The sequence below is a fragment of the Budorcas taxicolor genome, chromosome 11 (genome assembly GCF_023091745.1).
Source record: "Budorcas taxicolor isolate Tak-1 chromosome 11, Takin1.1, whole genome shotgun sequence".
Classification (NCBI taxonomy): Eukaryota; Metazoa; Chordata; class Mammalia; order Artiodactyla; family Bovidae; genus Budorcas; species Budorcas taxicolor.
The window spans coordinates 152,311,479-152,335,638 of record NC_068920.1 but is presented as its reverse complement, the minus strand read 5'-3'; the positions used below and the strand labels follow the sequence as shown (position 1 = coordinate 152,335,638).

The 24,160-nt window shown below is 50.0% G+C and overlaps 1 protein-coding gene across 1 annotated transcript in view; it reads left to right on the top strand.

The window, feature by feature from the left end:
• The first annotated feature begins 23,101 nt into the window (after positions 1-23,101).
• Positions 23,102-24,160, top strand: part of TTLL11 (tubulin tyrosine ligase like 11) — a 266,686-nt gene continuing 265,627 nt past the window's right edge. Inside the window, exon 1 of the mRNA XM_052648686.1 lies at positions 23,102-23,530. Coding sequence (XP_052504646.1) covers positions 23,102-23,530 — 429 coding nt within the window. The remainder of the gene's footprint in view (positions 23,531-24,160) is intronic.

The following is a 24,160-nucleotide window of genomic DNA, read 5'->3' as shown; positions in this document are numbered from 1 at the left end:
ACCTTGGGGGATATCAGCGCTGGCTAGGGGTTGGGGGAGAGATGATGAGAATGGTTTGGATCTGGTAAGCCTGAAAGCCTGGGGACCTTTAGAGGAGAAGTCCAGGAGGCAGTTGGAATCAGGTCTGGTGACATCCTGGGAGCTGGAAGGTCGTTGACAGGTGACTGAAAGTAACAAATAGATGAGGTCACTCAGATGGGGCCTTCGTCTTATCTCCGTTAGCCAAAAAGAAGGATGCTAAATTATAAAACGTAGCACTTACAGGTATTATAAAGATTTCATCGTCACCAAATGGATGAATTCTTAGAAACAGACATTTTCCTCCTGGTCTTCCTTTTTGGGGCTGCTGGTCAGATGGCACCGTGAGGCTGTCTGCCTACCTGCCTGTCTGCTGGGCTGTCCAGCTCCCAGTCCAGGTAAGAGATGGGAGGTCAGAGGCTTAGGCACATAGGGGAACAAGAGGCCCCCCAAATCCAAGAGGGAACAGTCGGGGAGGTGGGAAGAAAACCAGGAGAGCCTCTCTCCATCAGGGCCAAGGAGACAGAATTCAAGAAAGAGTGTGATCAGAGGAGGCAAAGAGGTGAGGATTGAGGATGTACCCCAGACGCAGCAGTGGGGCTTTCACGTGGGCTCTGTTGCAACCCCTCATTCAGCAACAAGGCCCCCCTCTAGGGGGTCCCTGCCCAAGGGAGCCAGCCTGGCATGGGGAAACAGGAGTGCCCTTTGACCTCAAGGCTGCTCCAGACTGAGAAACAGCCTGTAGATGGTGCCCCAAGGTGGGGTTTGACGGGCCTGGGAGGGAGCAACTGGCTGCAGTCCCTCCTCTGACCACAAGGGGGCAGCATGAGAACAGATCACTCCTTGGCCCAGCCTTCTGCATTAAGAACTGTATTTCCCAGATCCTGCAGGGTGATCTGGAGCTCCCTGTGTCTCAGTTTCTTTCACTGCAAAATGGGGCAGTTGGGCATTATTAGAATGTGAGCATGGATACGGAGTGCCAAGCCACAAGCTTGCAAGTAGGCAGGAGCCTGGGCTTCCTGTCTCAATGCGTGAGCCGGCCACTATGTCAGTGCTTAGCTGGGCCTCAAGGAGCTGACCTCAGGGGCCACGGCCAGTCAGGCCTGAATCACTAGGATGGTACCCACCCACCCTGCTCATCTGCCCACTAGCCACTGTCCCGCATGCCTCAGCCTTCAGCATCTGCTGTTGGGCGAGACGGAGGGTCTGGAGCCACGGCAGGTGCCCTATAGAGAGGAGAGAGGCAGGTGCTGGGAGAGGCTCAGGTGGGAGGAGGGTTGTGAACTCCACGCTCTTCACACCAGCAGAACCTCCTAATCCCTATGCCTAGACTCCACCCACCTGTGGGCAGCCTCCCAGCTGTACCTGCACACCTGCCTTGAGTACCTTGAGGCAGTTGAAGCCAACAGCTTGTCTGGGCCTTTCAGGATCTGGGGCCCCCTGGAGCCTGGGAGCATTGCTGGTCTTGCTGGTCATGGTGATGCTGGAGTTGTGTGTGTTTGAACATCCATGGCGTGTCGCTGATCTGGTCTGCCACGTGCAGTGGGTGCTGGTAGGGGCTGGCAGGCTCCGTGCAGGTAAAACAGACTGTGTACACCAATGTGGGGGTAGGCATTAGGAGCACAGCCCCTCAGGCTTAGGCAAGTGTAAACAGTGGGGCTACAGGAGTGCAGACACACACACACACACACACACACACACACACACACAGGCCTAGATCAGCGAACACGAAAGTGTGGACATCGGTAGGTCTGTATAGGCCTGGGGGAGGGAGCTTCACCTTTTTCTTGGAAGACATGATGATGGAGGGTGTCTTGAGGGACATCTTGGGTGATGTAGTCAAACATCTCCAGGTCCAGGGCGTCGTGGCACACACAGAAGATTCTGGAGAATGGGAAGATGCAAAGCATGAGCTACATCTGGCAGCCACCAGGCCAGGCGGGAGCTGAGCCCAGGCAGGTCAGGGGCTGAGGCTGAGCTGAGGGGTCTCCAGACCTGTGGGTGGAATCACGCAGCCATAGAGCTGAGCCCTCATCCTCTGGCAGGTCTGGCCTCTGCAGATAGATGGGAGATATGAGAAGGGCCAGGCCATGCCCTGGGTAAGAGTTGTGAGGTCCCAGCCTCCCACGCAGGAAATGAACAGACCCAGGCTCAGCGCAGAGAGGGCAGGATCATTAGGGGCTACCTGAGTTCTCCATGGGGATGGGGGCTCCTTGGGACATGAGGGCAGCTGTGACCTGCAGGGAAGCTGGCCAGCCCTGCCCTGCTCACGGTCCTTGACCAGAGCCAAGATTGGCTGTGGCCTTGGCCTCCAAAGGTAAAAAGACTCCAGCCCGATCCTGACCATACAGAATTCTAGGAGGGAAGAAAAGAAATCCAGGCAAGTGGTTAGAAGCCCCCAGCCCCCAGTTCCAAGAAGGGGGCCAAGCCAGCTGTGGCTGGGGTACTTGGAATGTACCCATTTGGGGCCTGGTGCTTTGTAGCCCATTTCTCACTTGATCCCATCAAACCTCATACCAGGCAAGCCTGATGCTCCCCTTTTGGAACATTAGAAATTGAGATAGAATTCACCTACCATGAAACTCAGCTTTTTAAAGTACACAATCCCATGCTTTTTAGTATATTTGCAGGGTTATATGAATTCTTTATGGTTCTGTCTGGTTCCCGAACATTTTCTCTGCCCATAAGAAACGCTGTACCCTTGAGAGTCACTCCCCACCCCCCAGCCCTGGGCAGTCACTCATCTAACTGTCTCTATGGATTTGTCTTTTCAGGACATCACGCTCCAAGGGAACCGTTCCCTGTGTGGCCTTCTGTGTCTGGCTTCTTTCAGTTTTCCAGGTTCTGTGCTTCTGTTTATGAAAGGGGAAACTGTGGCCCAGACAGACACAGTGACCATCCAGAGTCACTTGGCAACCAAGAGTCAGGCCCCTGTACAGTGCCCTTTTAAGGGCCTCAGCTTGGGGTTTGTGGTGTGGGGAGCTGCAGGTAATGGAAAATCTCACTCCCCATCTGATAGGCAGCATAATTCAGCGGTGCTGTTTTTTGCGGCCATGCATGAGGGAGAATGTGGAGTCAGCATTGCCTGATACTAACACTGGCAAGCAATGATAAAAACAATAACAGCTAACATCTTGAATGCTTCTTTTGTATATAGAGCTTTTTCTTTTTTTTGGAGGTGGGGGGTGGGGGTTGGTGCACTGCATGGCTCATGGGATCTTAGTTCTCTGACCAGGAATTGAACCTGGGCCCCAGCAGTGAAGGCACCGAGTCCTAACCACTGAACCACCAGGGAATTCCTGAAAAGAGTGAAAGTGTTAGTCACTCAGTCGTGTCTGACTCTCTGCAACCCCATGGACTGTAGCCTGCCAGACTCCTCCATCCATGGGATTTTCCAGGCAAGAATACTGGAGTGGGTTGCCATTTCCTTCTCCAGGGGATCTTCCAGACCCAGGGATTGAACCCAGGTCTCCCATATTGCAGGCAGACGCTTTCCCGTCTGAGCCACCAGGGAAGCCTGGGAGATTCCTAGGGCTGCCCTAAAGACGCGATATGCAAGTGTCTTCTCATGTAGTCTTCGTGGCAGTCCCGAGGCAAGCACTGTCATCGTCCCCATTACACAGATGCGGAAACCACAGCACAGGGAGGTTACGTAATTCAAGGACACGCTGCGAGTTAGTGGCGGAGGTGGGCTCGGAGTCCACAGAGTCTGACTTCACAGCGCCTGCTCTTATTACCTGTACGGTGACCTACCTCTTACAATCTTTTCAGAGAAAAGCAGTAAATACAGATTTTAATGTGAAATCTCAACATTTTGAAGGTTTCTAACTGTTAGTAACTAACCGCAGCTGGTTTTCAATACTGTACAGCCTAGGAAGTTTGGTTTAACACAAAGGGAGGGGAGGGTGGGCACCTTTGCCACTCTGCCCCCCTCCTTCCTCCTGATGGCTCTGGCCGAGGTGAGGAGAGCCTGTCCTGCGCATCCTGGGTCCAGCCACCAGCCACGCTGAAGCGGGCTGTCCTGCACCTGGCGGTGTGATCCTGGCCCACACCCTGCCTCTCTCTGAGTCTCCACGTACCCTCAGCAACCTGGAGAGAGAAGGTTCTTCCTCACAGGATGAAGAGTGATAACTCGGCGCAGAGTCGTGACTCAGTAACTCTTAGTTGTCTCAGAATCAACTGGAGATACCGCAGGCCAGTGATAGCGTTTACTGAGAGCTCAGACACTCCAGCTATAGTGCAACGAACTCTCCATGCATTACCTGGTTCAGCCTGAAGTTTGTCTTGCTGGTTATGAGCCCAGGGTTGCAAGTCAAGCAGCCTTGCTCAAATCTGCCACTTCTTAGCTGTACGACCCAGGGTGGGGGGCTGTTACTCAGCCTCTGAATGCCTTTATTTCCTTTCTTGTAAGGTGGGGAGTTCCAGAAAAATATCTATTTCTACTTTATTGACGATGCCAAAGCCTTTGACTGTGTGGATCACAATAAACTGTGGAAAATTCTGAAAGAGATGGGAATACCAGACCACCTAACCTGCCTCTTGAGAAATCTGTATGCAGGTCAGGAAGCAACAGTTAGAACTGGACATGGAACAACAGACTGGTTCCAAATAGGAAAAGGAGTACGTCAAGGCTGTATATTGTAACCCTGCTTATTTAACTTATACGCAGAGTACATCATGAGAAACGCTGGACTGGAAGAAACACAAGCTGGAATCAAGACTGCTGGGAGAAATATCAATAACCTCAGATATGCAGATGACACCACCCTTATGGCAGAAAGTGAAGAGGAGCTAAAAAGCCTCTTGATGAAAGTGAAAGAGGAGAGCAAAAAAGTTGGCTTAAAGCTCAACATTCAGAAAACGAAGATCATGGCATCCGGTCCCATCACTTCATGGGACATAGATGGGGAAACAGTGGAAACAGTGTCAGACTTTATTTTTGGGGGCTCCAAAATCACTGCAGATGGTGACTGCAGCCATGAAATTAAAAGACGCTTACTTCTTGGAAGAAAAGTTATGACCAACCTAGATAGTATATTCAAAAGCAGAGACATTACTTTGCTGACTAAGGTCCGTCTAGTCAAGGCTATGGTTTTTCCAGTAGTCATGTATGGATGTGAGAGTTGGACTGTGAAGAAGGCTGAGTGCCGAAGAATTGATACTTTTGAACTGTGGTGTTGGAGAAGACTCTTGAGAGTCCCTTGGACTGCAAGGAGATCCAACCAGCCCATTCTGAAGGAGATCAGCCCTGGGATTTCTTTGGAAGGAATGATGCTAAAGCTGAAACTCCAGTACTTTGGCCACCTCATGAGAAGAGCTGACTCATTGGAAAAGACTCTGATGCTGGGAGAGATTGGGGGCAGGAGGAGAAGGGGATGACCGAGGATGAGATGGCTGGATGGCATCACGGACTCGATGGACGTGAGTCTGAGTGAACTCTGGGAGATGGTGATGAACAGGGAGGCCTGGCGTGCTGTGATTCATGGGGTCGCAAAGAGTCGGACACGACTGAGCGACTGAACTGAACTGAAGGTGGGGAGAATAAAGCCCACCCTTAAGGCTACAATGAGGATTCAATGAATTAAAACCTAAAACTCATAGTAACTTTGAACATATTTAGTGAGCACTTAATGCAAGTTAGCTTTTCTCCTAGGCCACCGTTAATTCCCCTTTTATGTATCTGGAAACAGAGGGCAAACGAAATGGAGAGATTTGTCCAGGGCAGACATCTCAGCCAGGGGTCCTTTTACTCTTGGGGGACGTTAGTTAATGTTTGGAGACATTCGTGGTTGTCACATTTCAGGAGGTGCTACAGGGATGCTGCTAAACACCCTGTGAAGCAGAAGACAGTCCCTCTGGTCTTACCCAGGAGGGTGTGACCTCTGTCCTTAACCAGGTCAGGACTCCACAGGGGAAGGGTAGGGAATCCACCCTCCATTCCCTGATGGCAAGAAGGTTGAGGCTGAGAGGCTTTAGTCTGATTTCAGTTCAGTTCAGTCGCTCAGTCGTGTCCGACTCTTTGCAACCCCATAGACTGCAGCATGCCAGGCCTCCCTGTCCATCACCAACACCCGGAGTTTACTCAAACTCATGTCTATTGAGTTGGTGATGCCATCCAACCACCTCATCCTCTGTCGTCCCCTTCTCTTCTTACCTTCAATCTTTCCCAGCATTAGGGTCTTTTCAAGTGAGTTCCTCACATCAGGTAGCCAAAGTATTGGAGTTTCAGTTTCAACATCAGTCCTTCCAATGAATATTCAGGACTGATTTCCTTTCGTCTGATGTAGTAACCCCACTAAGAAGTAACACCATCAGGGTCTGGGCCCAAGCCTGGAAGGGGGCTGGTGCAAGGCGGTGGCCATGACTGCCCTGCTCTGCTGCCCCTCGGGGTGTCCCATCTGAGTCCTGGGCAGGAGCGGGCTCCAAAACAAGAGGGTCACCCAGCCCAAGGTCTGGAACTGCAGGACTGGGTCCCAGGTTTGAGGCCTCCCGGCCCTGCTTTTGTCCACAGCCCCTGCCCCTCTGAGATGGCCAGCTGGCAGGCACCATGAAGAGGCGAGGCTCACGTGATGCATGGGGGGAGCCCCCCCCCCCAGTAACCCCACCCACTCCAGCCTGCACCTCTGACCCATCATTTGAAGGCTGATGCACCGCACATCAAGAGCGGTATTTTGCCCCCAGAGACTTCCCTGGTGGCTCAGAGGGCCTGCTTGCGGGAGACCTGGGTTCCATCCCTGGGTCGGGAAGATCCCCTGGAGAAGGAAATGGCAACCCAGGCAAGTGTTCTTGCCTGGAGAATCCCATGGATGGAGGAGCCTGGTAGGCTACAGTCCACGGTGTCGCAAAGAGTCAGATATGACTGAGCTACTTCACTTTCTTTTTCATTGGTACAAGACATCTGTAGGGTCTCCAGGGACAGCTCTGAAGCGGCTGGGACTGCTACTGGCCAAAGATCAGCCCTTGAGGTCCCTGGCTGGGCAGCTGCTGGAGAGAAGATGTCCTTGTCTCTCGGGGAGTCTGGCTAGGTACCCCAGGAGGCTGGCCTGAAGCCTCCATCCTGGGCTGGCTGGCAGGGGTGGGCGGCTGCAGACAGACCCCTGCAGGATCTGGTGGGCTCATCTGCCTGCCTGAGCCGCTTCCCTGTGCAGCCCCAGAAACAAGGAGCTGCTGGGAGGCAGCCCGAGAGACAAGGCAGAGGGCTCAAGGCCATGGGGAAGGATGACCAGGGTTGGGGGAGCACAGAGCCTAGAATGACGCATTTGTTTGCTGAGGAAAGGCCACTGGAGCTGGGCTTTGAGGGCCAAAAAGTGGCAGGAAGGCCAATGGAAAAGCCGGAAAATGCCAAGACAAGAGTGAGAGGGGATAGCCTGTCTGGGGAACCCGGCTCCTCCTGGTGGGAGCCCTCTGTGGCCGCAGAAGATGGGTAGCCTGGGAGGCAGGCACTGCAGAAGGTCCTCGGTTCAGAGACCCGGGGATTATCTGAAAGGGGCTGAGGACCCAGGGCAAGGGCAGGAAGAGGGGAACTGAGCTCAAGTCCGTAGGACTTCATAACCCGACACTGCCAGTTCACATGGTGTCAGGCACATGGCAGCCGCGTAGGAAGCTGTCTTATCCAGGAGGGCGTGGCCTCTGTTCTTATCCAGGCCCGGCCTCCACAGCCCAGGGGTTGCGGGGTGGTCCATCCTCCGCCCAGTATCAGAGATGCCGCCGGGGCCGGGACGCCGGGAGTGGAACACGTTGGACAAAGTGGCCATTTTCCAGTCCTAAGACTCGGGCAGTTTCTGTTTCTGGTGGAACAGGTGACAAAAAGCAAACATGGAAACACGAGAAACGGAGCCTGCGGCAGAAAAAAGGCAGAAACAGACAGCCGAGTAAGGGAGAGACGAGTGGATAGGACCGCTGCAAAACAGGCGGAGACAGAAACACAGAGAGATGTGGGAGAGGCCGGCCGTGCGGACACACCCGAGGAGGGGGCGGAGCTGGAAACGCGAGGGGAAGGGAAGCCCTGCAGAGAGAGGCAGGGGAGCACGGGCTGTGTCGCACCCCTGCCCCAGCGGAGCTGTGGCCCACGCCTGGGATGCTGGCCCCAGGAGGGTCAAGTCAAGACACTGCAGAGGGCCTTTGCTTGTGAGTGGGGGTAACGAAGGCTCTCCTCTCCTGTCTGTAGTGCTGAGCCAGCCCCGCCCGCTCGCCACACCTTTTCCCCATCGGGGCTGTCTCTCCCCAGGACAGCCCCCCTGAGATTTGGAGATAGAGATAGCCATTGAGTTCCCCCAGCCTCTTCCCTTATGCATTTGCTGAGCGTGTGTGCGCTAAGTGGCTTCAGCTGTGTTAGACCCTTTGCGACCCTATGGATGGACGGTATCTCGCCAGGCTCTACTGTCCATGGGGTTCTCCAGGCAAGAATGTTGGGGTGGGTTGCCATGCCCTTCTCCCAGGGGATCTTCCCGACCCAGGAATCGAACCCACGTGTTTTGTGTATCCTACATTGGCTGGCGGATCCTTTACCACTAACGCCACCTGGGAAGCCCCTTACTGAACTCCGACTGTTTGTGTTGTAGAGCTGGAGAAGGCTTGAGAGTCCCTTGGACAGCAAGGAGATCAAACCAGTCAATCCTAAAGGAAATCAACGCTTTGGAAGGACAGATGCTGAAGCTGAAGCGCCAATACGTAGGCCACCTGATGTGAAGAGCCGACTCATTAGAAAAGACCCTGATGTTGGGAAAGATTGAAGGCAAAAGGAGAAGGATGAGATAGTTAGATAGTATCACCGACTCCATAGACATGAGTTTGAGCAAACTCTGGGAGACAGTGGAGGAGAGAAGAGCCTTGCGGCTATAGTCCATGGGGTGGAAAGAGTTAGATGTGACTTAGCGACTGAACAAGGACAACTGTTTGCCAACCACGGTGCCAGCATTGTCTCCCCAAACCTCTCAACCTCTCTGCCAGGAATGTGAGGCTCAGAGAGGTTAGGCTGATGGCCTGAGGTCACACAGGAAGTGTGGCATGAGAGAAAATTCAGGTCTGTCTGTCTGATGATCCAAGGATTTCCCCCCCCCCCCCCCACTGCCCTCTTCATCCTCCAACTGTGGGATTTTAATCGCCTCTGCCTCAGAATGTGCTTCAGTTTGTTTCTATATTTTTAGGAATTTTTTTCCCTCCCCTTCTCCCAGCTTTGGTTGGAAAGGGAGGGAGCTTGGAGGGGTCAGAGGTGGGTTCAGAAGGGTCTCCTCTGCCTCCCAAGTTTCATCTGGACCCTTCTCTTGAAGCCTGGCCTTTCCCCAGGCTCCCTCCCTCCCTGCAATCCCCTGGCCTCTTAAGAAGCTGGAGGAACCATTGCTAATCAGTTTCTGAGAGAGCCTGGGGGATAAACGGAGGAGCCACGGGCACTGGATTGCTAACAGCTGGTCCCCTCCCCACGGGCAGTCCTGGCGCTGGTACCTCACTCCCCTTCTCAATTCCAGTGTTTCCTCCTGCCTGGTTCTCTCTGGTCTCTTCAGGGTTTATCCTCGACTTGATGAAGCCGCAGAGGTTGAGAAAGGCTCCCTGCCTGACATACCCGCTTCCTTCACTCACCTCCCCAGGGTGAGGCCCTCAAAATGCTCATCACACTTTCATCTCTGGGCCTTTGCACACCTTACTGCTTCTGCAGGGACAGCCCTCTGACTGGCAAACTCCTATGCATCTTCCAAGATCCAGCTTATGTGTCACCTCCTCTAGGAAGCCCTCCTAGGCCTACGGCCTGGCCATGTGGGCAGCTGGTGCGGCCACATGATCCCTGGGAAGAGCACTGGAAGCGGAGTCCAGGGGGTCTAGTCGTGGCTCTGATTCATGGTGGGCGAGTACTAACCTGAGCTGCTTCTCTGACCTGCCTTTTGTCTGCTGGCCCTCCTCCGTCGCATCTCAGCTTCTCTGTTGCCTGCTGTGCAGACTTCTTGGACCCCTCCCCTCCTTCTACCCTCCTCCTCGCACTAAGAATGACTCCCTCAGTGTCCCTGGGCTCCTCCCAGGGTGGGGTCCCTGCCTGCCTGGTGGCCACGACGTCCCCATGCCTTCATCGTGACGTGAACGAATGAATGATTCATGAGAACCATGATGTTCGTCTGTAGAAGAGAAAGAGGAGGAATTCTGCCCTCCCGGGACAGCTGTGAGCTTTGGCTCAGTTCAAAGTTTGCTTTTCCCTGGCTCTCAGTACTCAGCTCTATTGTGATTGTAAATATCGATTGAGGGGACTCCACTTCCCCTGAGGCTGTTCTAATGGGATCCCAGCAGGCCCAGCTCTTGAAGGCTGCCTCGGAGAAACCTGGGCACTGGTGGGAGGGTGGAGGATGTTGAGGGGGGGCGGTGGGCTGGCAGCGGTCCCCAACCCTTTTGGCACCAGGAACCGGTTTCAGGGAAGACAGTTTTTCCATGGATGGATGGGGGAGGGATGGCTTTGGGATGATTCAAGTGCATTACATGTATTGTGCACTTAATTTCTATTATTATTCCATCAGCTCCACCTCAGGTTATCAGGCATTAGATCCTGGAGGTTGGGGACCCCTGTGCTGAAGGATTGATAGAATCAGACTGGGGGTACAGGCCCAAGAGCCAGACTGATAACTCTCCCCTCATGGCCCCAAACACCAGATGGAGCCCCAAGTCACAGTTGCCAATGAAGCAAGAACAGGGTGGAGGGGGCCATGCGGGGCCAGCAGAAGGGCAGGCCTGGGGGGCCCTGTACACGCTGGTAGAGCCGCCAGTGGCCCCCGCCTTGGGCATCACGCAGAGCCCCTCTGTCTCCCTCCCGTGTTGTCTTCCCAGCTAGCCTGTGAGCAGCAGAGCAGGCTTAAGGAAAGAGAACAGAGACTTTGGGGAGGCCTATTCAACCCCAGGCTGGGGAGAATCTTACACAGCCAGGAAGGAGGGGAGAGGGAGCCAGGGTTGGGGGGAGGCTGAGAGCGGAGGAGAGAAGCCCCTTCCCCACCGACTCCTACAGACAGAGGCGGCCTGGGGCGCATCCCAGTCAGCTCTACATCGCTGGGCCCAGTCTTGATGTCCACAGACCCAGCTGAGTTGGATACCACCCCATAGGGCCCCCGTACCTGATGAGCCTTCTCTCTTTCTCCTGTGGAGGAGGGGGGCTGAATCCAGAAGGGAAAAAGGGAGAGGAGCTTGGCTGGAGGATTCCAGCCCACACCAACCCCCAGAGATCACACTGCAGGGCTCCTGGTACACCTCTACCCACACTTCAGGGCTCAGCTTCAAGGCTGTCACCTCCAGAAAGCCCACCCTGCCCATCCCTCCTCTTTCTCTCCTTCCATCAAGTCAGAAGGCTGGGCCCTCATCTCCTCTTCTACCTAGATCTCAGGTTTCTTCCAGGAGGGGCAGCTTCCCCTGCAGAGGCCGTGAACCCAAGAGTCACATCAACAGGTGATGTTTTTGAGCACCTCCCACGGGCCCAGTGCCTTGAGAATAAGGGCACTCACTCTGTCTCTGGATCTACCCCTCTGGCCCTGGAAGTGGGCAATGAGGCCATCCCCGCTTTGCCAATAGGAAAACTAAGCCACTTACCCAACAGGTGTCTCAGAGCTAGGCACGGGAGCAGCAGGAATTTTACCCGCCTCACCCTCCAAAAATAAGGCGTGAGCACTCAGGGCTGATAAATGACCTTATTACAAAGTTGCTTAAAATAATGGGAATTGACTGCTTTTCCTGGTCAGAGGACTGATTGAGCTCTGCTGGGATGTTCTTGTGCTCCATGCAGTGAAGCTGAGGACCCTCAGTGGCTGCATTCGGCTGGGAGCCCAGCTGGGGCTTCTCACCCTTGAGGGTCTCTCCACGTGGCCTCTCATCACTCTGCGGTCTTGCCTGAGCATCTTTAGAGCATGGCACTGGCATCCATCAGGGGCCATTCCAAGGAGACTAGTCCTAGCGTGGAAGACCCTCTTGGACGTTTGCTCGCACCATCCTTCCTTCCTAACATTTCATTGGCCAAAGTAAGGCATATGTCCGTTACTTGATCTGTTCATTGGGGTCATCCGTGTGAATGTCCACCATGGTCGTGTCTCCTTTTGTAGAAAACAGTGGATCAGTTAGGTCCTATCAGGTCAAGGCAAGCTGAGTTAGTCAAGTGAAGTGACTTCTGATCCCCTTGCTCTGAACCTAAGACCTAGCCAGAATTGGGACCTGTCCGATTAATGGAATCTGCAGATGGGACTGTCAAGGAGACACCCAGCTCCAACCTCTGTGTGGAGCACCCATGTTACCCCTGGGAGCCTGGGCCTCTGAGAAAAAGACCCCTCCTGTGGGACACCTGTTGCTAAATCAGTGGATGATGGAGTAGTACTTTTTCTTTCCTACCAGGAGTGTAACAGCAGGGGTTTCCCCTCAGTGCAGGCCTTTGCTGCTTGGAGAGGGCGGGTGAGAAGAATCTCCCCCTCCCTTTCCCCACCTCCCCATCTGTCCCTTCCTCTTTCTCTTTCCCCATTTCTGATTCAGAAATTTAGGCTAAATGACCTTAAAACCTTTAAGATGTTTATTCTTCCATCAACATCCTTTTGGGACCAGGTTAGGCTTTATTTATTGAATGCCTAGTAGGTAGCAATGGCAACCCACTCCAGTACTCTTGTCTGGAGAATCCCATGGACCTAGGAGTCTGGTAGGCTACAGTCCATGAGGTCACAGAGAGTCAGACGCAACTGAGCGGCTTCACTTAGCAGGTACCTGGGCACTTTATCTGCTCTCACCCTCGAAGCTCCCTGAATTTCATAGACTGTCCTTTGAGGTTTGGTTCCTGGTCCCTCTCTGAGGTGCATGGTGGTTGTCATGAGACGGTTCACTAGACATCTCTGGTTTTCCTCCCTTAACACATGGGAAGGCTGCCTATCTTCCCTTACTCTGATGTTATGCTTACTCTGGTCAAATCGGCATGAGCAGAGCTTTTATGCGCCGCTTCCAAGAGAGGCTTTACAAGTCAGTGTGTGAGTCTCCACATTGCCTTTCTTCCCATCCACTGTGGTCAGAGGAGCACATGTTGAAATGGAGTTTCTGATAGACTATGATCTGGTGTGAGTATAGGTCCAGAGCCCCTGCCCTGGATGTGTGATGAAGTGGGAAATAGACTTTTCTGTTAGGTCACGGAGATTTGGGGAATGTTTGTCACTGTGGCTTAACATAAAGCCTCTGGTGACTAATACACACACTCGGGTTCAACACAAGAGACCATAGGGCTGCTAGAATCACCTATCTAGTTCTCATAACCCACCTTTCAGGAAAACAGCAAGCTCTTTCAAAATCCATTTGATAAATTCCATGGAAGTCAATATGGGTCTTGGTGGCTAATTGGTTATGGAGGGGTATGGGAAATGAAGGAGCCAGGCTCCAAAAACAGAAGGCAATCCCCTCCCTTAATTCACCCCTGAACCAACCAGGAGAAAGGATTTCTTCCATCCCAGGCCACTGGGAATATTAGGGACTTATTTTTCCCCTCCCCCTCTTCCTCTCTCTCTCTCTTTCCTATCGTCCTCCTTCCCTCTCTTTCCTTCCTTCCTTTTTTCCTTCTTTCCCCCTCCTCCCTTTCTTTCCTTTCTTCTTTTTTTAAGCACTGCTCTCCAAAGTTGTGTTAAGCTAGAACTGTCGCTACTGTGTTCTTCCCCTAATACAACTCCACTGAAACACTTCAGCAGGCCCCACTTTCTGACCTGGGGAGGCACCTCTCTTGATTGCATACCGATGATTGCTTTATAAAATATTTTTAAACCCTGACAGCTCTCCAGGAGCAAAGCCTGTTGTCAGAAGAGTGCAGTGGCTTTCAACTTCTCTTGACCTTTAAGGAAAAGTATTTTGAAATGTGTTGTTTATTCTCCATCTCCACCAAGCATGTGGAGAATGCAAGGTGGCATCATATTGTCAGTTACATTATTTCTGGCTTAGAGCTTCACAGACCTGGCCGTGATGCTATTACCTGCAGGTAGAGGGTTGCGCATCTCCTCTTCTCCAAGGGCTGGTGTGAGAGTCCAGCCAGGGAAGTAGGAAATCCATCTCTAGGCTTAATGCTCACGGCCCAGATGCATGGTGCATGGAGCCAGGAGCTCAAGACCCAGCATTTCCACACCATCTTCTTCACCAGTTTATCAAAATGTCATACTTTTTATGAGCATCCTGGCCAACTTCTTCACTTGGCATGGGGCAAATGGAAGCCCAGAGGGCCCAAGGCCAGGTCAGGGCCTCTCGGTGGGTTAGGACCAACCTGGAGGTGACAGCACAAAGGAGAGGCGGAATGGAAAGAGCTTGGGCTTAACGCTGCTCACACTAAACTTTGGACTTCAGTTCTGTTACTTAACCACTGACTTCCTCTTGGTCAGCTTCAGTTCCCTCACCTCTAAAATGGGAACTATAATGATCATCAACATTCACAGGCCACTAAATTCAACTCACTTTTTACAACAGCACTCTGAGATAGGTACTGTTATCATCAGCCCAATTTTCAGATGAGGGAAGTCAAGGACCGAGGAGTCATAAGATTTGCCTGAGGTCACAAAGAAGAACACAAACTCCAACCCAGTCATGTGGGGGAACATGGTACTTTCCTGCCTGGAGAGTTGCTGGGGAGGATTAGAGTGCTGGAATACACAACAGGGCCTCATATGCAGGTGTGCTCAGTGAAGATGGCTATTATTGTCAGTCAAAAAGAAACCACCTATTCTAGAAGCAGTCAACCGAGAACTGCACACGAAGCCCTTTGCCCACTGGTTAGGATTGCTCACTCCCCCTTCCAGGAACTCGCATGCTCCCAGGTACTCTATCACACCTTGTTTAGAAGGTGGAGATTTTGGATCTGAGCCTTAAGAATAAACAGCTCACTTAGCAGATAGGAAGCCGTTGGGAGGATGCACCAGGCAGAGCGAGCAATACTGGCAAAAGCCTAGAGGTGCGAAAGTGTGTGTTTGCAAGTAGAAGCCGGCCGGGGTGGGGGCGGGAGGTGGTGGGGCTGTTGGATTTGATTCAGATGCTTGTTGCTAGGGGATCTTCTCTGCCCCTCCTCCTTCAACCTCTTTGATAACCGGACCTCAGGCGCCACCTGGTGGCAGCCTCTGAGACCAACAGGGCAGAAACCAATGGGAGTAAGTGCTACCCACACTTCTGTCCCCTGAACTATCGCTTCCTGCCTCTCTCCTTGGAAATGGACTTGCTATAAAAGCGATAGAACAATCATCAAGAAATTTTTATATAAGGATTACATTTTCCCGTTATCAAAACAAAGCATGGGAGAAGGAAATGGCAACCCACTCCAGTATTCTTGCCTGGAGAATCCCATGGACAGAGGAGCCTGGCAGGCTACAGTCCATGGGGTCACAAGAGTCAGACACAACTTAGTGACTAAACCACCAGCTTGTTTAGAAAAATGAAAACTTAAAGAAAAAAAAACTTTAACTATAAAATTAACAAACTATAAAGATTAATAGCAGAAGGAATTATACTTGATTTTTCCCTAGCTAAGAAAAGAAGGTATAATGTTCAGCTTCAAAACTCCAACATTGTCACTGACTCTCTATTCTTAACTGACATACTGCCACGAAGTTGTTTTTGAGTTCATGAAAAGTTTCAACAGCATTAGGCATTTTAAAAAATGTTTTGTTTTTTAAGTACCTTTTATAGCATTTTATTTACTTCCTAAAGATTCAGGGAATCTGAATTTTAGATTCTGTGAACCTGAATTTTAGAAACATCTGGTCTACCTCAGTTAGATGTTGGCTGCATAGAGATAGAGCTGAAGTGATCACCACAGCCATAAAACTGATTGATTAAGAAGGATTTATACAATGTTTACAAACCTGGAATCAAGCATGGATTTTATCTGAAAGTTAAAAGTTAGATATTAGAGAAAGTATTTAATTCAGGTATTTTCAAGTTTTAAAACTTCACTTGTTTACCTACTAAAAATAGTTCTAGTTTTTTCTGCTTAGGAAAGTCCATTAAAATGATAAACCCTAATTTGCAGTGCTTTCCTCATAAAGTTTTGGGTGTGAAAGAATTGTAATTTACTAGATATGTTTGGGATGGGATATTTTGTTGGGTAGGTTTTCCTTTTTCTTTTTAACTTTTAATAGGCTTCCAACAAGAGTACAGTTGTTTCAGAACAAATTTTTTTAACATTATACTTTTCCCGTTCTCTTCACAGTGTTTGGAGAGTAAAATGAAAAACTGTGCACTCTGTGATTTTAACTTCTCTAATATACTCTTGAGATTTTTGCTTTAATTTAAATTACCATCACATGGCCCTTTCAGTAGTAAAACCAGCATTTGTTCCCTCACCAAACCCCATGCCAAATTCATCATAAAGAAAGCTCAGCATCCATAATTCCAGTAGTGCTTATCAATTTAGAGGAGGGGGCATTTAGTAAATATCCCAACTGGTCGTTTTATGCACAAGGCTTCAGTCAGAACATAGAAAAAAAAAACATTCTGTGAATGAAATAGTGTATGTTCAGATTTTATAAAAGACATTTTTAAAAGCCCAATTTACAGCCGTATATTTTCTTATGATGTAATTTATGAAAAAGATGTCTGTACTAACAGGTGCTGTAACACTACTGTTGTTGGATTTTATTGTTTGGTGATAAATGTATACAATATTTCTAAGGGAAACTCTGTACTGTGATGTAAAAGTCTGGGCAAAATGTATATAATCCTTGTATATAGTTGTGTATTTGATTATAATTACTGATTGTAAAGATTTAATAAAATATGTAAATATCAAAAAAAAACAAAACAAAGCATGGTCATTGTGGATAACTGGGAAAATATACAAAAGTTTAATCAAGAGGGAAATAGTCACCCTTCGTTCCATTGCTCAGAGTAACCACTAATAACATACTGCCATCTTTTTTCTTTTAATTTGTTATCCAAACTTTTTATTGAAATATATATAACCTACAGAAAAGCCCAACTCATTCAAGCTGATGAATTATAAAAAGTGAAAATATCAGTGAGATCATCACTAGGTCCAGATATAGAGCAATACCAGAATCCTAGAAGTCTCTTTTTGCCCAACCACATCCACCAACCTCCTTCCCAACTGTAGCAACTAAGCTGACTTCCAACATCACAAAGTTCTGGAAGTTTATGTAAAAATAAAAATACGCTTTATGGCTAGCTTCTTTTGCCAAAGGATGTGCTGGTTGGTGTAGTCAGTCTTTTCCACTTACCTGCTGCTGCTGCAGCTGCTAAGTCGCTTCAGTTGTGTCTGACTCTGTGCGATCCCATAGACGGCAGCCCACCAAGCTCCCCCATCCCTGGGATTCTCGAGGCAAGAACACTGGAGTGGGTTGCCATTTCCTTCTCCAATGCATGAAAGTGAAAAGTGAAAGTGAAGTCACTAGTGGCGACTTCATGGACTGCAGTCTACCAGGCTCCTCCATCCATGGGGTTTTCCAGGCAAGAGTACTGGAGTGGGGTGCCATTGCCTTTTTGTCTACTTACCTATTGTGGCTCAAATGATCAATTCCCTGATGATGCATGAAGTTTCTCAATTCTTTATGTTCATTGGCTATTTGGATATCTTCTTTTGTGAATGACTATCCGTGTCTTTTCCCATTTTTGAGCATCTCTTTGTTATATAAAAAATTCTTTATATTTTCAAGGTACAAGTCTTTTGTGGATTTTACATATATTGACTAAGATACTGATATCTTTGAATACAGAGATTTTCTCTGCATGTAATTTTCATGTAATCCACATACAATGAGGATTTGTGTGTGTGTGTATGCATGCACTGTGTGCTAAGTTGCTTCAGTTGTGTCTCTTTGTGACCCTGTGGACCATAGCCCACCGAGCTCCTCTGTCCATGGGATTCTCCAGGGAAGAATACTGGAGTGGGTTGCCATGCCCTCCTCCAGGGGATCTTCTCAACCTAGGGATTGAACCTGCATTTCTTATGTCTCCTGCATTGGCAGGCAGGTTCTTTACCACTAGCACCACCTGGGAAGCATATATATATGCGGTATAAATACATATACATATATATGGACACAGTTATGTTTAAACATATGTGGCTTATGTTTTGTGAACAGAGGCTTGGTGTGGGGGTTAGTGTGGGTTTGGGAGCTGGGTGTAAGTGTCAGATAATTCTGAGTTTGAATCATATCTTTGCCTTTACGAGCTGTGTGACTTAGGCAAATAACTTCTCTGGGCAGCAATTTCCTTCACCATCTGCAAAATGTGCTGATCCCAGGGCTGCTGTGAAGCTTAAATGACACAACATTTGCAAAATGCTTAGTACAGTGCTCAGGACAGAGAGGCTTCTCACTGATACTAGGTCACCATGGACGACCTAGCCTGCCTTTCTGATTCACAGCAGAAACCTCCAGAAATGGGATGAATTTCTGGAATGAGGGGTAGGAAGAGCCTCCAGGTGGATAGAGTTTGCCAAAAGTAGAGGAAAATTTCAACCAAGATCACATGACTCCAGCATCACAGCTGTTCCCATTTGTCTCTAGCTTCTCCCAGGCCTTGTTTACTCGGAACAGTCCTTAAGCATTGTGATCACCAGGCTTGCACCAGTTTGCTCGATGTTACATCACCGGGATGATGTTTATCCTACACGGCTAAAGCTGTGATGGACATTTGCCATAATTTGCCTAAGTATTTTCTTATCGTCAAATATCTGAGCAGCTTAATTCTTTCATTCATTTGTTTGGCTCTTTCATTCATTGGTTCATTCATTCACTCATTCATTAATCAATCAAAAAAATGGTTGTTGAATGCCTACTGTCTGCCAGGCACTGACTGGGTGCTGGGATATGGTAAACAAGGGCAGGACGCCCTTACCTGTGGCACTGGGACTCTGGTTGGTGAGACAGTCCATCATAAGTAAACAAAAACACTCTGACTCTAAGACGTGGTGAGTGTGTGCAGGAAAGAGAGGTGCTTCTGGATGTATTTGTGTTTGGGGAACTGTTCCTGGTCCCTGAGTCTCCGCTGCTCTTTGCTCCTCTGCAGCATAGCTGAAGCTTCTCTGTGAGGAGACCCGCAAGGGCTTGGGTTTTCCACCGACACATTTTAGAATTTCCTGAGAAGTCAGAGGTCACCACAGCATTCAGAGTCCTGCCTGGGAGCCCTAATGGGATTTGCCTCTAAGGCTTGCGTCTCAACAATTCTAGTCTGTTCCCTGCCCTCCTGAAAAGGCTTATGACTTTTGTGCTATGCAATCGCTCAGTCGTGTCTGACTCTTGGCGGCCCCGTGGACTGCAGCACGCCAGGCTTCCTCCCTGTCCATCACCAACTCCCAGAGCTTGCTCAAACTCATCTCCATCGAGTCGGTGATGCCATCCAACCATCTCATCCTCTATCTTCCCCTTTTCCTCCTGCCTTCAATCTTTCTCAGCATCAGGATCTTTTCCAACGAGTCAGTTCTTCTCATCAGGTGGCCAAAATACTGGAGCTTCAAACGTCAGCATCAGTCCTTCCCATGAATATTCAGGGTTGATTTCCTTTAGGATTCACCGGTTTGATCTCCTTGCAGTCCAGGGAACTCACGAGTTTTCTCCAGCACCACAATTTGAAAGCACCAATTTATCCCCTCCCCCCTCCTTTTTTACAGGATTAATAAATTTTATTTTTTCTTCCAGTTTTATTGTGATATAATTGACATAAGCAGGGTATAAGTTTGTGTACAACATAATGATCTGATTTACATACATCACAAAGTGATGAGCACAACAATTTACTGAACATCCATCATCCCAGACAGGTACAAGATTAAAGAACAGAAAAAAATGTTTTCTTGTGATGAGAACACAGGATTTACTCTAAAATGTTTATATATAGCACACAATGGTATTAATTATATTTAACATATAATAGATTATATTCCTAGTACTTATTTACCTCATAAATGAAAGTTTGTATCTTTTGACTGCCTTAATCCAGTTTTCCCTCCCCCAAACCCTTCACCTCCCCAACTCTGTCTGCTGTGCTTGGTCACTCGGTCCTGTCTGACTCTTTGCTACCCATGGACTGTAGCCTGCCAGGCTCCTCTGTCCATGTCAGTCAGTCAGTCAGTTCAGTCGCTCAGTCGTGTCCGACTCTTTGCGACCCCATGAACTGCAGCACGCCAGGCCTCCCTGTCCATCAGCAACTCCCGGAGTTCACTCAGACTCAATGGTTGTGGCCATGAAATTAAAAGACGCTTACTCCTTGGAAGGAAAGTTATGACCAACCTAGATAGCATATTCAAAAGCAGAGACATTACTTTGCCAACAAAGTCCATCTAGTCAAGGCTATGGTTTTTCCAGTAGTCATGTATGGGTGTGAGAGTTGGACTGTGAAGAAAGCTGAGCACCGAAGAATTGATGCTTTTGAACTGTGGTGTTGGAGAAGACTCTTGAGAGTCCCTTGGACTGCAAGGAGATCCAACCAATCCATTCTAAAGGAGATCAGCCCTTGGTGTTCTTTGGAAGGAATGATGCTAAAGCTGAAACTCCAGTACCTTGGCCACCTTATGTGAAGAGTTGACTCGTTGGAAAAGACTCTGATGCTGGGAGGGATTGGGGGCAGGAGGAGAAGGGGACAACAGAGAATGAGATGGCTGGATGGCATCACCGATTCGATGTGGTAACCACAAGTCTGTCCTCTTTTTCTCTGAATTTGTTTTTGAAAGTATAATTGAGTTACAACATTATGTTAGTTCTTGATACACAGCACAGTGATTTGATATTTCTATACATTTCAAGCTGATCACCGTAACCATTCCCTTCTTAAATTTACTTGTACTGCACCTTTTCCTCAGCTCCCTCTCAGCACAGGGCCTCCATTAGCCCTGGGAGCCTTTGAACCAATCAGCAAAGGTGCCCGTTTCTGCGGAACAAAGCCTCAATGGGTGAGGCTTGGTGGGCAGAGAGCAAGTTGCATTTCAGCCCCCTGGAGGCCCCTGGGTCATCTGCATGACTGTACAGGTTGCCATGTCCACAGCCTCTGGAATGACTACCCCACCTGCTTTCTTTTTATTTATGTATCTATTTGTTTGACTCTGGGTCTTAGTTATGATGTGCAGGAACTTTGATCTTTGTTATGGCATGTGGGATCTTTAGTTGTGACATGTGGGATCTAATTACCTGACCAGGGATCAAACCCGGGCTCCCAGCATCAGGAGCATTGAGTCTTAGCCACTGGACCAACAAGGAAATCCCTTTCCTTCATTTACCCGATTCTATCTTGAAGACTCAGTTTATATTCCCTCTCTTATATGAAGTTTTATCTAACTTTCTAATTCATAGTAAATTCTCCATTCTTTGAACTCCTAATTTTTTTTTAACTCTTTGGCTCATTTGGCACTGAATTGTATACTTCCTTGTGATTCCTCTGCTTTTCCTCTCGTATCATTATTTCATCTGGAAAGTGTGGCTACCAGTGAGGGCTGCCACAGCCACTGTCCTCAGTATGAGGTGCTATCCCTTCCCAGCCCCATTCCCCGAAAAAACTGAAATGTGGTTCCCTGAGGCAAGACGGGAAAGCCCCCTCCTTGGATTGGCTTTAAAAATACAGGGCAACCCCAAAAGAATTGAGTGCAGGGAGTGGAATAGGTATTTGTGTATTCATGTCCATATCAGCATCATTCACAATAGACAACACATGGAAACAAGCCAAATGCCCACTGTCAGATGAATGGATAAACACAATGCGGTCTATCCATACAATGGAACACTATTGTGCCTTACAAAGGCACGCAATTCTAATAATATTACAACACGGATGAATCCCAAAGGCATTATGCTGAGTGAATAAGCTAGACACGAAGGGATAAATGTTGGATGATTCCACTTACATGAGGCAGTTAATCAAATTCATATAGACAGAAAGGAGAATGGAGGTCTGGGGGCTGTGAGTAAATGGGTACAGTGAGTTTAATGGGTACAGAGTTTCAGTTGGAGAAGATGAAAAAGTTCAGACGATAAATGGTGATGTTTGCACAATGTGACTGTTAATGCCCTTGCTGCTGCTGCTGCTAAGTCGCTTCAGTCGTGTCCGACTCTGTGCGACCCCATAGACGGCAGCCCACCAGGCTCCCCCGTCCCTGGGATTCTCCAGGCAAGAACACTGGAGTGGGTTGTCATTTCCTTCTCCAATGCATGAAAGTGAAAATTGAAAGTGAAGTCCCTCAGTCGTGTCCGACTCTTCGCGATCCCGTGGACTGCAGCCTACCAGGCTCCTACATCTATGGGATTTTCCAGGCAAGAGTACTGGAGTGGGGTGTCATTGCCTTCTCCCTTGGCTATACCTAAAAAAAAGGTTAAAATGACACATTTTATGTGTATTTTATTGATACCAAATTTCTTTCTTAATGACATAATATGAAAAGGGGCTGGTTGATGTCCTCAACTAAACCGTGAATCTGCAGTTTCCCATGGCTTCCCTATTCCTTTGCGAGCTCCCAACAGGGAAAGGTGTCCCCCCTCTCAGTCTGGGGGCTCTCCCAGGACGAGAAAGCGATTTCCTCAAACGAGCAGCTGCTCCTTGAGGGTCTGGACTTGCTATCTCCATCATCAGGCTGAGACTCTTTCTGAGGGTGGAAGTGCCTAGAATGGATGAGGTTGTTCCTCCTCCATTGGATCAGGAGTTATCCCAGTGAGTGCGCGTGGAGTGGAGGAAAGTGGGTTTCCTGTTTGAAACTATCGTCTCTCCGCCCCAGTCCCGGGGCTCAGAAGCCCTGCAAGCTCCGATAGCTGTTCCATCCTCAAGCTCACCTCCAGCCTGTCGGCTCCAAGTTCTGCGAGCTCAGCTACTCAGCATGTTCTCCCAGTGGGCGGCCCGAGGCCGCTTCCGCCCTCTTCCAAGATGTCCGCCGCCGCCTCTGTGACAGGCCTGACCACGTGAGCAGCCTCGCCTATGAGGTCGCCGGGCCTGTGACGGCGATTGTCCCTTCTCGGGCCCCGTCCAGTGGGCGACTGCCCTTGTCAACCGGAGCCTGAGCGATCATGGCAACCGGCTCGGGAGGGGAGCGCGCGGCAGCGGTGGCAGCGACGGCAGTTTGGTCGGGGGCCGGGGCGGCGGAGCGGCGGCGGCGGCGGCTCCGTCACTGGCGTTGGCACCAGCCCTGAGGGCCATGCTGCGGGGCAGCCCCGAGAGGGAGCTGGCGGCCTGGTGGGAGGCGGAGGCCGTGGCCGCGACCAAAGCGCAGGCGGCGAAGGAGCAGGTCCGCGTGGACCCCGGCGCGGCCGGGGAACCGGAGCGCAAGGCGGGGGAGGAGCAGCCCAAGGAGCCGGCCCCGGCGCCACCCTGCGCGGCCGAGGAAGGTGACGCCCGCTTTCCCCCGCGGCCTCCGCCCACGCTGCCCGTGTCCCTGGCGAAGCCGGAGCCGGTGTCTGGCCTTTGCCCGCACGGGAAGTCTAGGATCAAGGGCCGCAGTTGCAAGCGGAGCTCGGGACAGCCAGACGAGTACTGCTCTCTGCGGCCGGTCACCGTGGACAGCTCCAAGGCCAGGACCTCCCTGGACGCCCTGAAGATCAGCATCCGCCAGCTCAAGTGGAAGGAGGTGAGGCCCGGCCCGGCCGCGTGGGCACAGGGGGGTGGACTGGAAGACCTCAGAGGAGCCTGCTGGCTCAGGCCAGGTCTCAGGGCCAAGCTCCTGCTGTGTGCCACGCTTGTCAGCCTCTAACTGCTTCTCCTTCAAAGCCTAGGGCCCAAGTCACTTCCTCAAGACTGCTCTAGATCCCTCCAGGTCGAGTTAGTTTGTCCTTCCTCTAGCTCCCCTGCAGCTACCTTTGGCTCCATGATCTCCAGCCATCAGCACTCGCCTCCCCCACATTATAGGTATTTGTTTATATGTCTGTCTCCTCCGGCAGCTGTGAGTCCCGGAAGCCGTCGATCCTCTCTCTCATTTCTAAGTTTTATTTGTTTAGTGTTTACTGGGTGGCCCCTTGCGGAAATCGAACCGTTTGTACTTTGGAGGCAGATAGACTAGGGTCTCAGCATCATGTCACTTAGCTGTGTGACCTTCAGCAACTTGCTTCACTTCTTTAGCCTATTTCTTCCTGTGTAAAGTCAGGCCAAATGTACCTATCTCATAGTTTTCTTAGTATTGCAAGACTCACTGTGTATTATAATATAACCCAAGTCTGCAATAAATGGGAACTCATCTTACCACGCACTCCTCTCTCTTTTC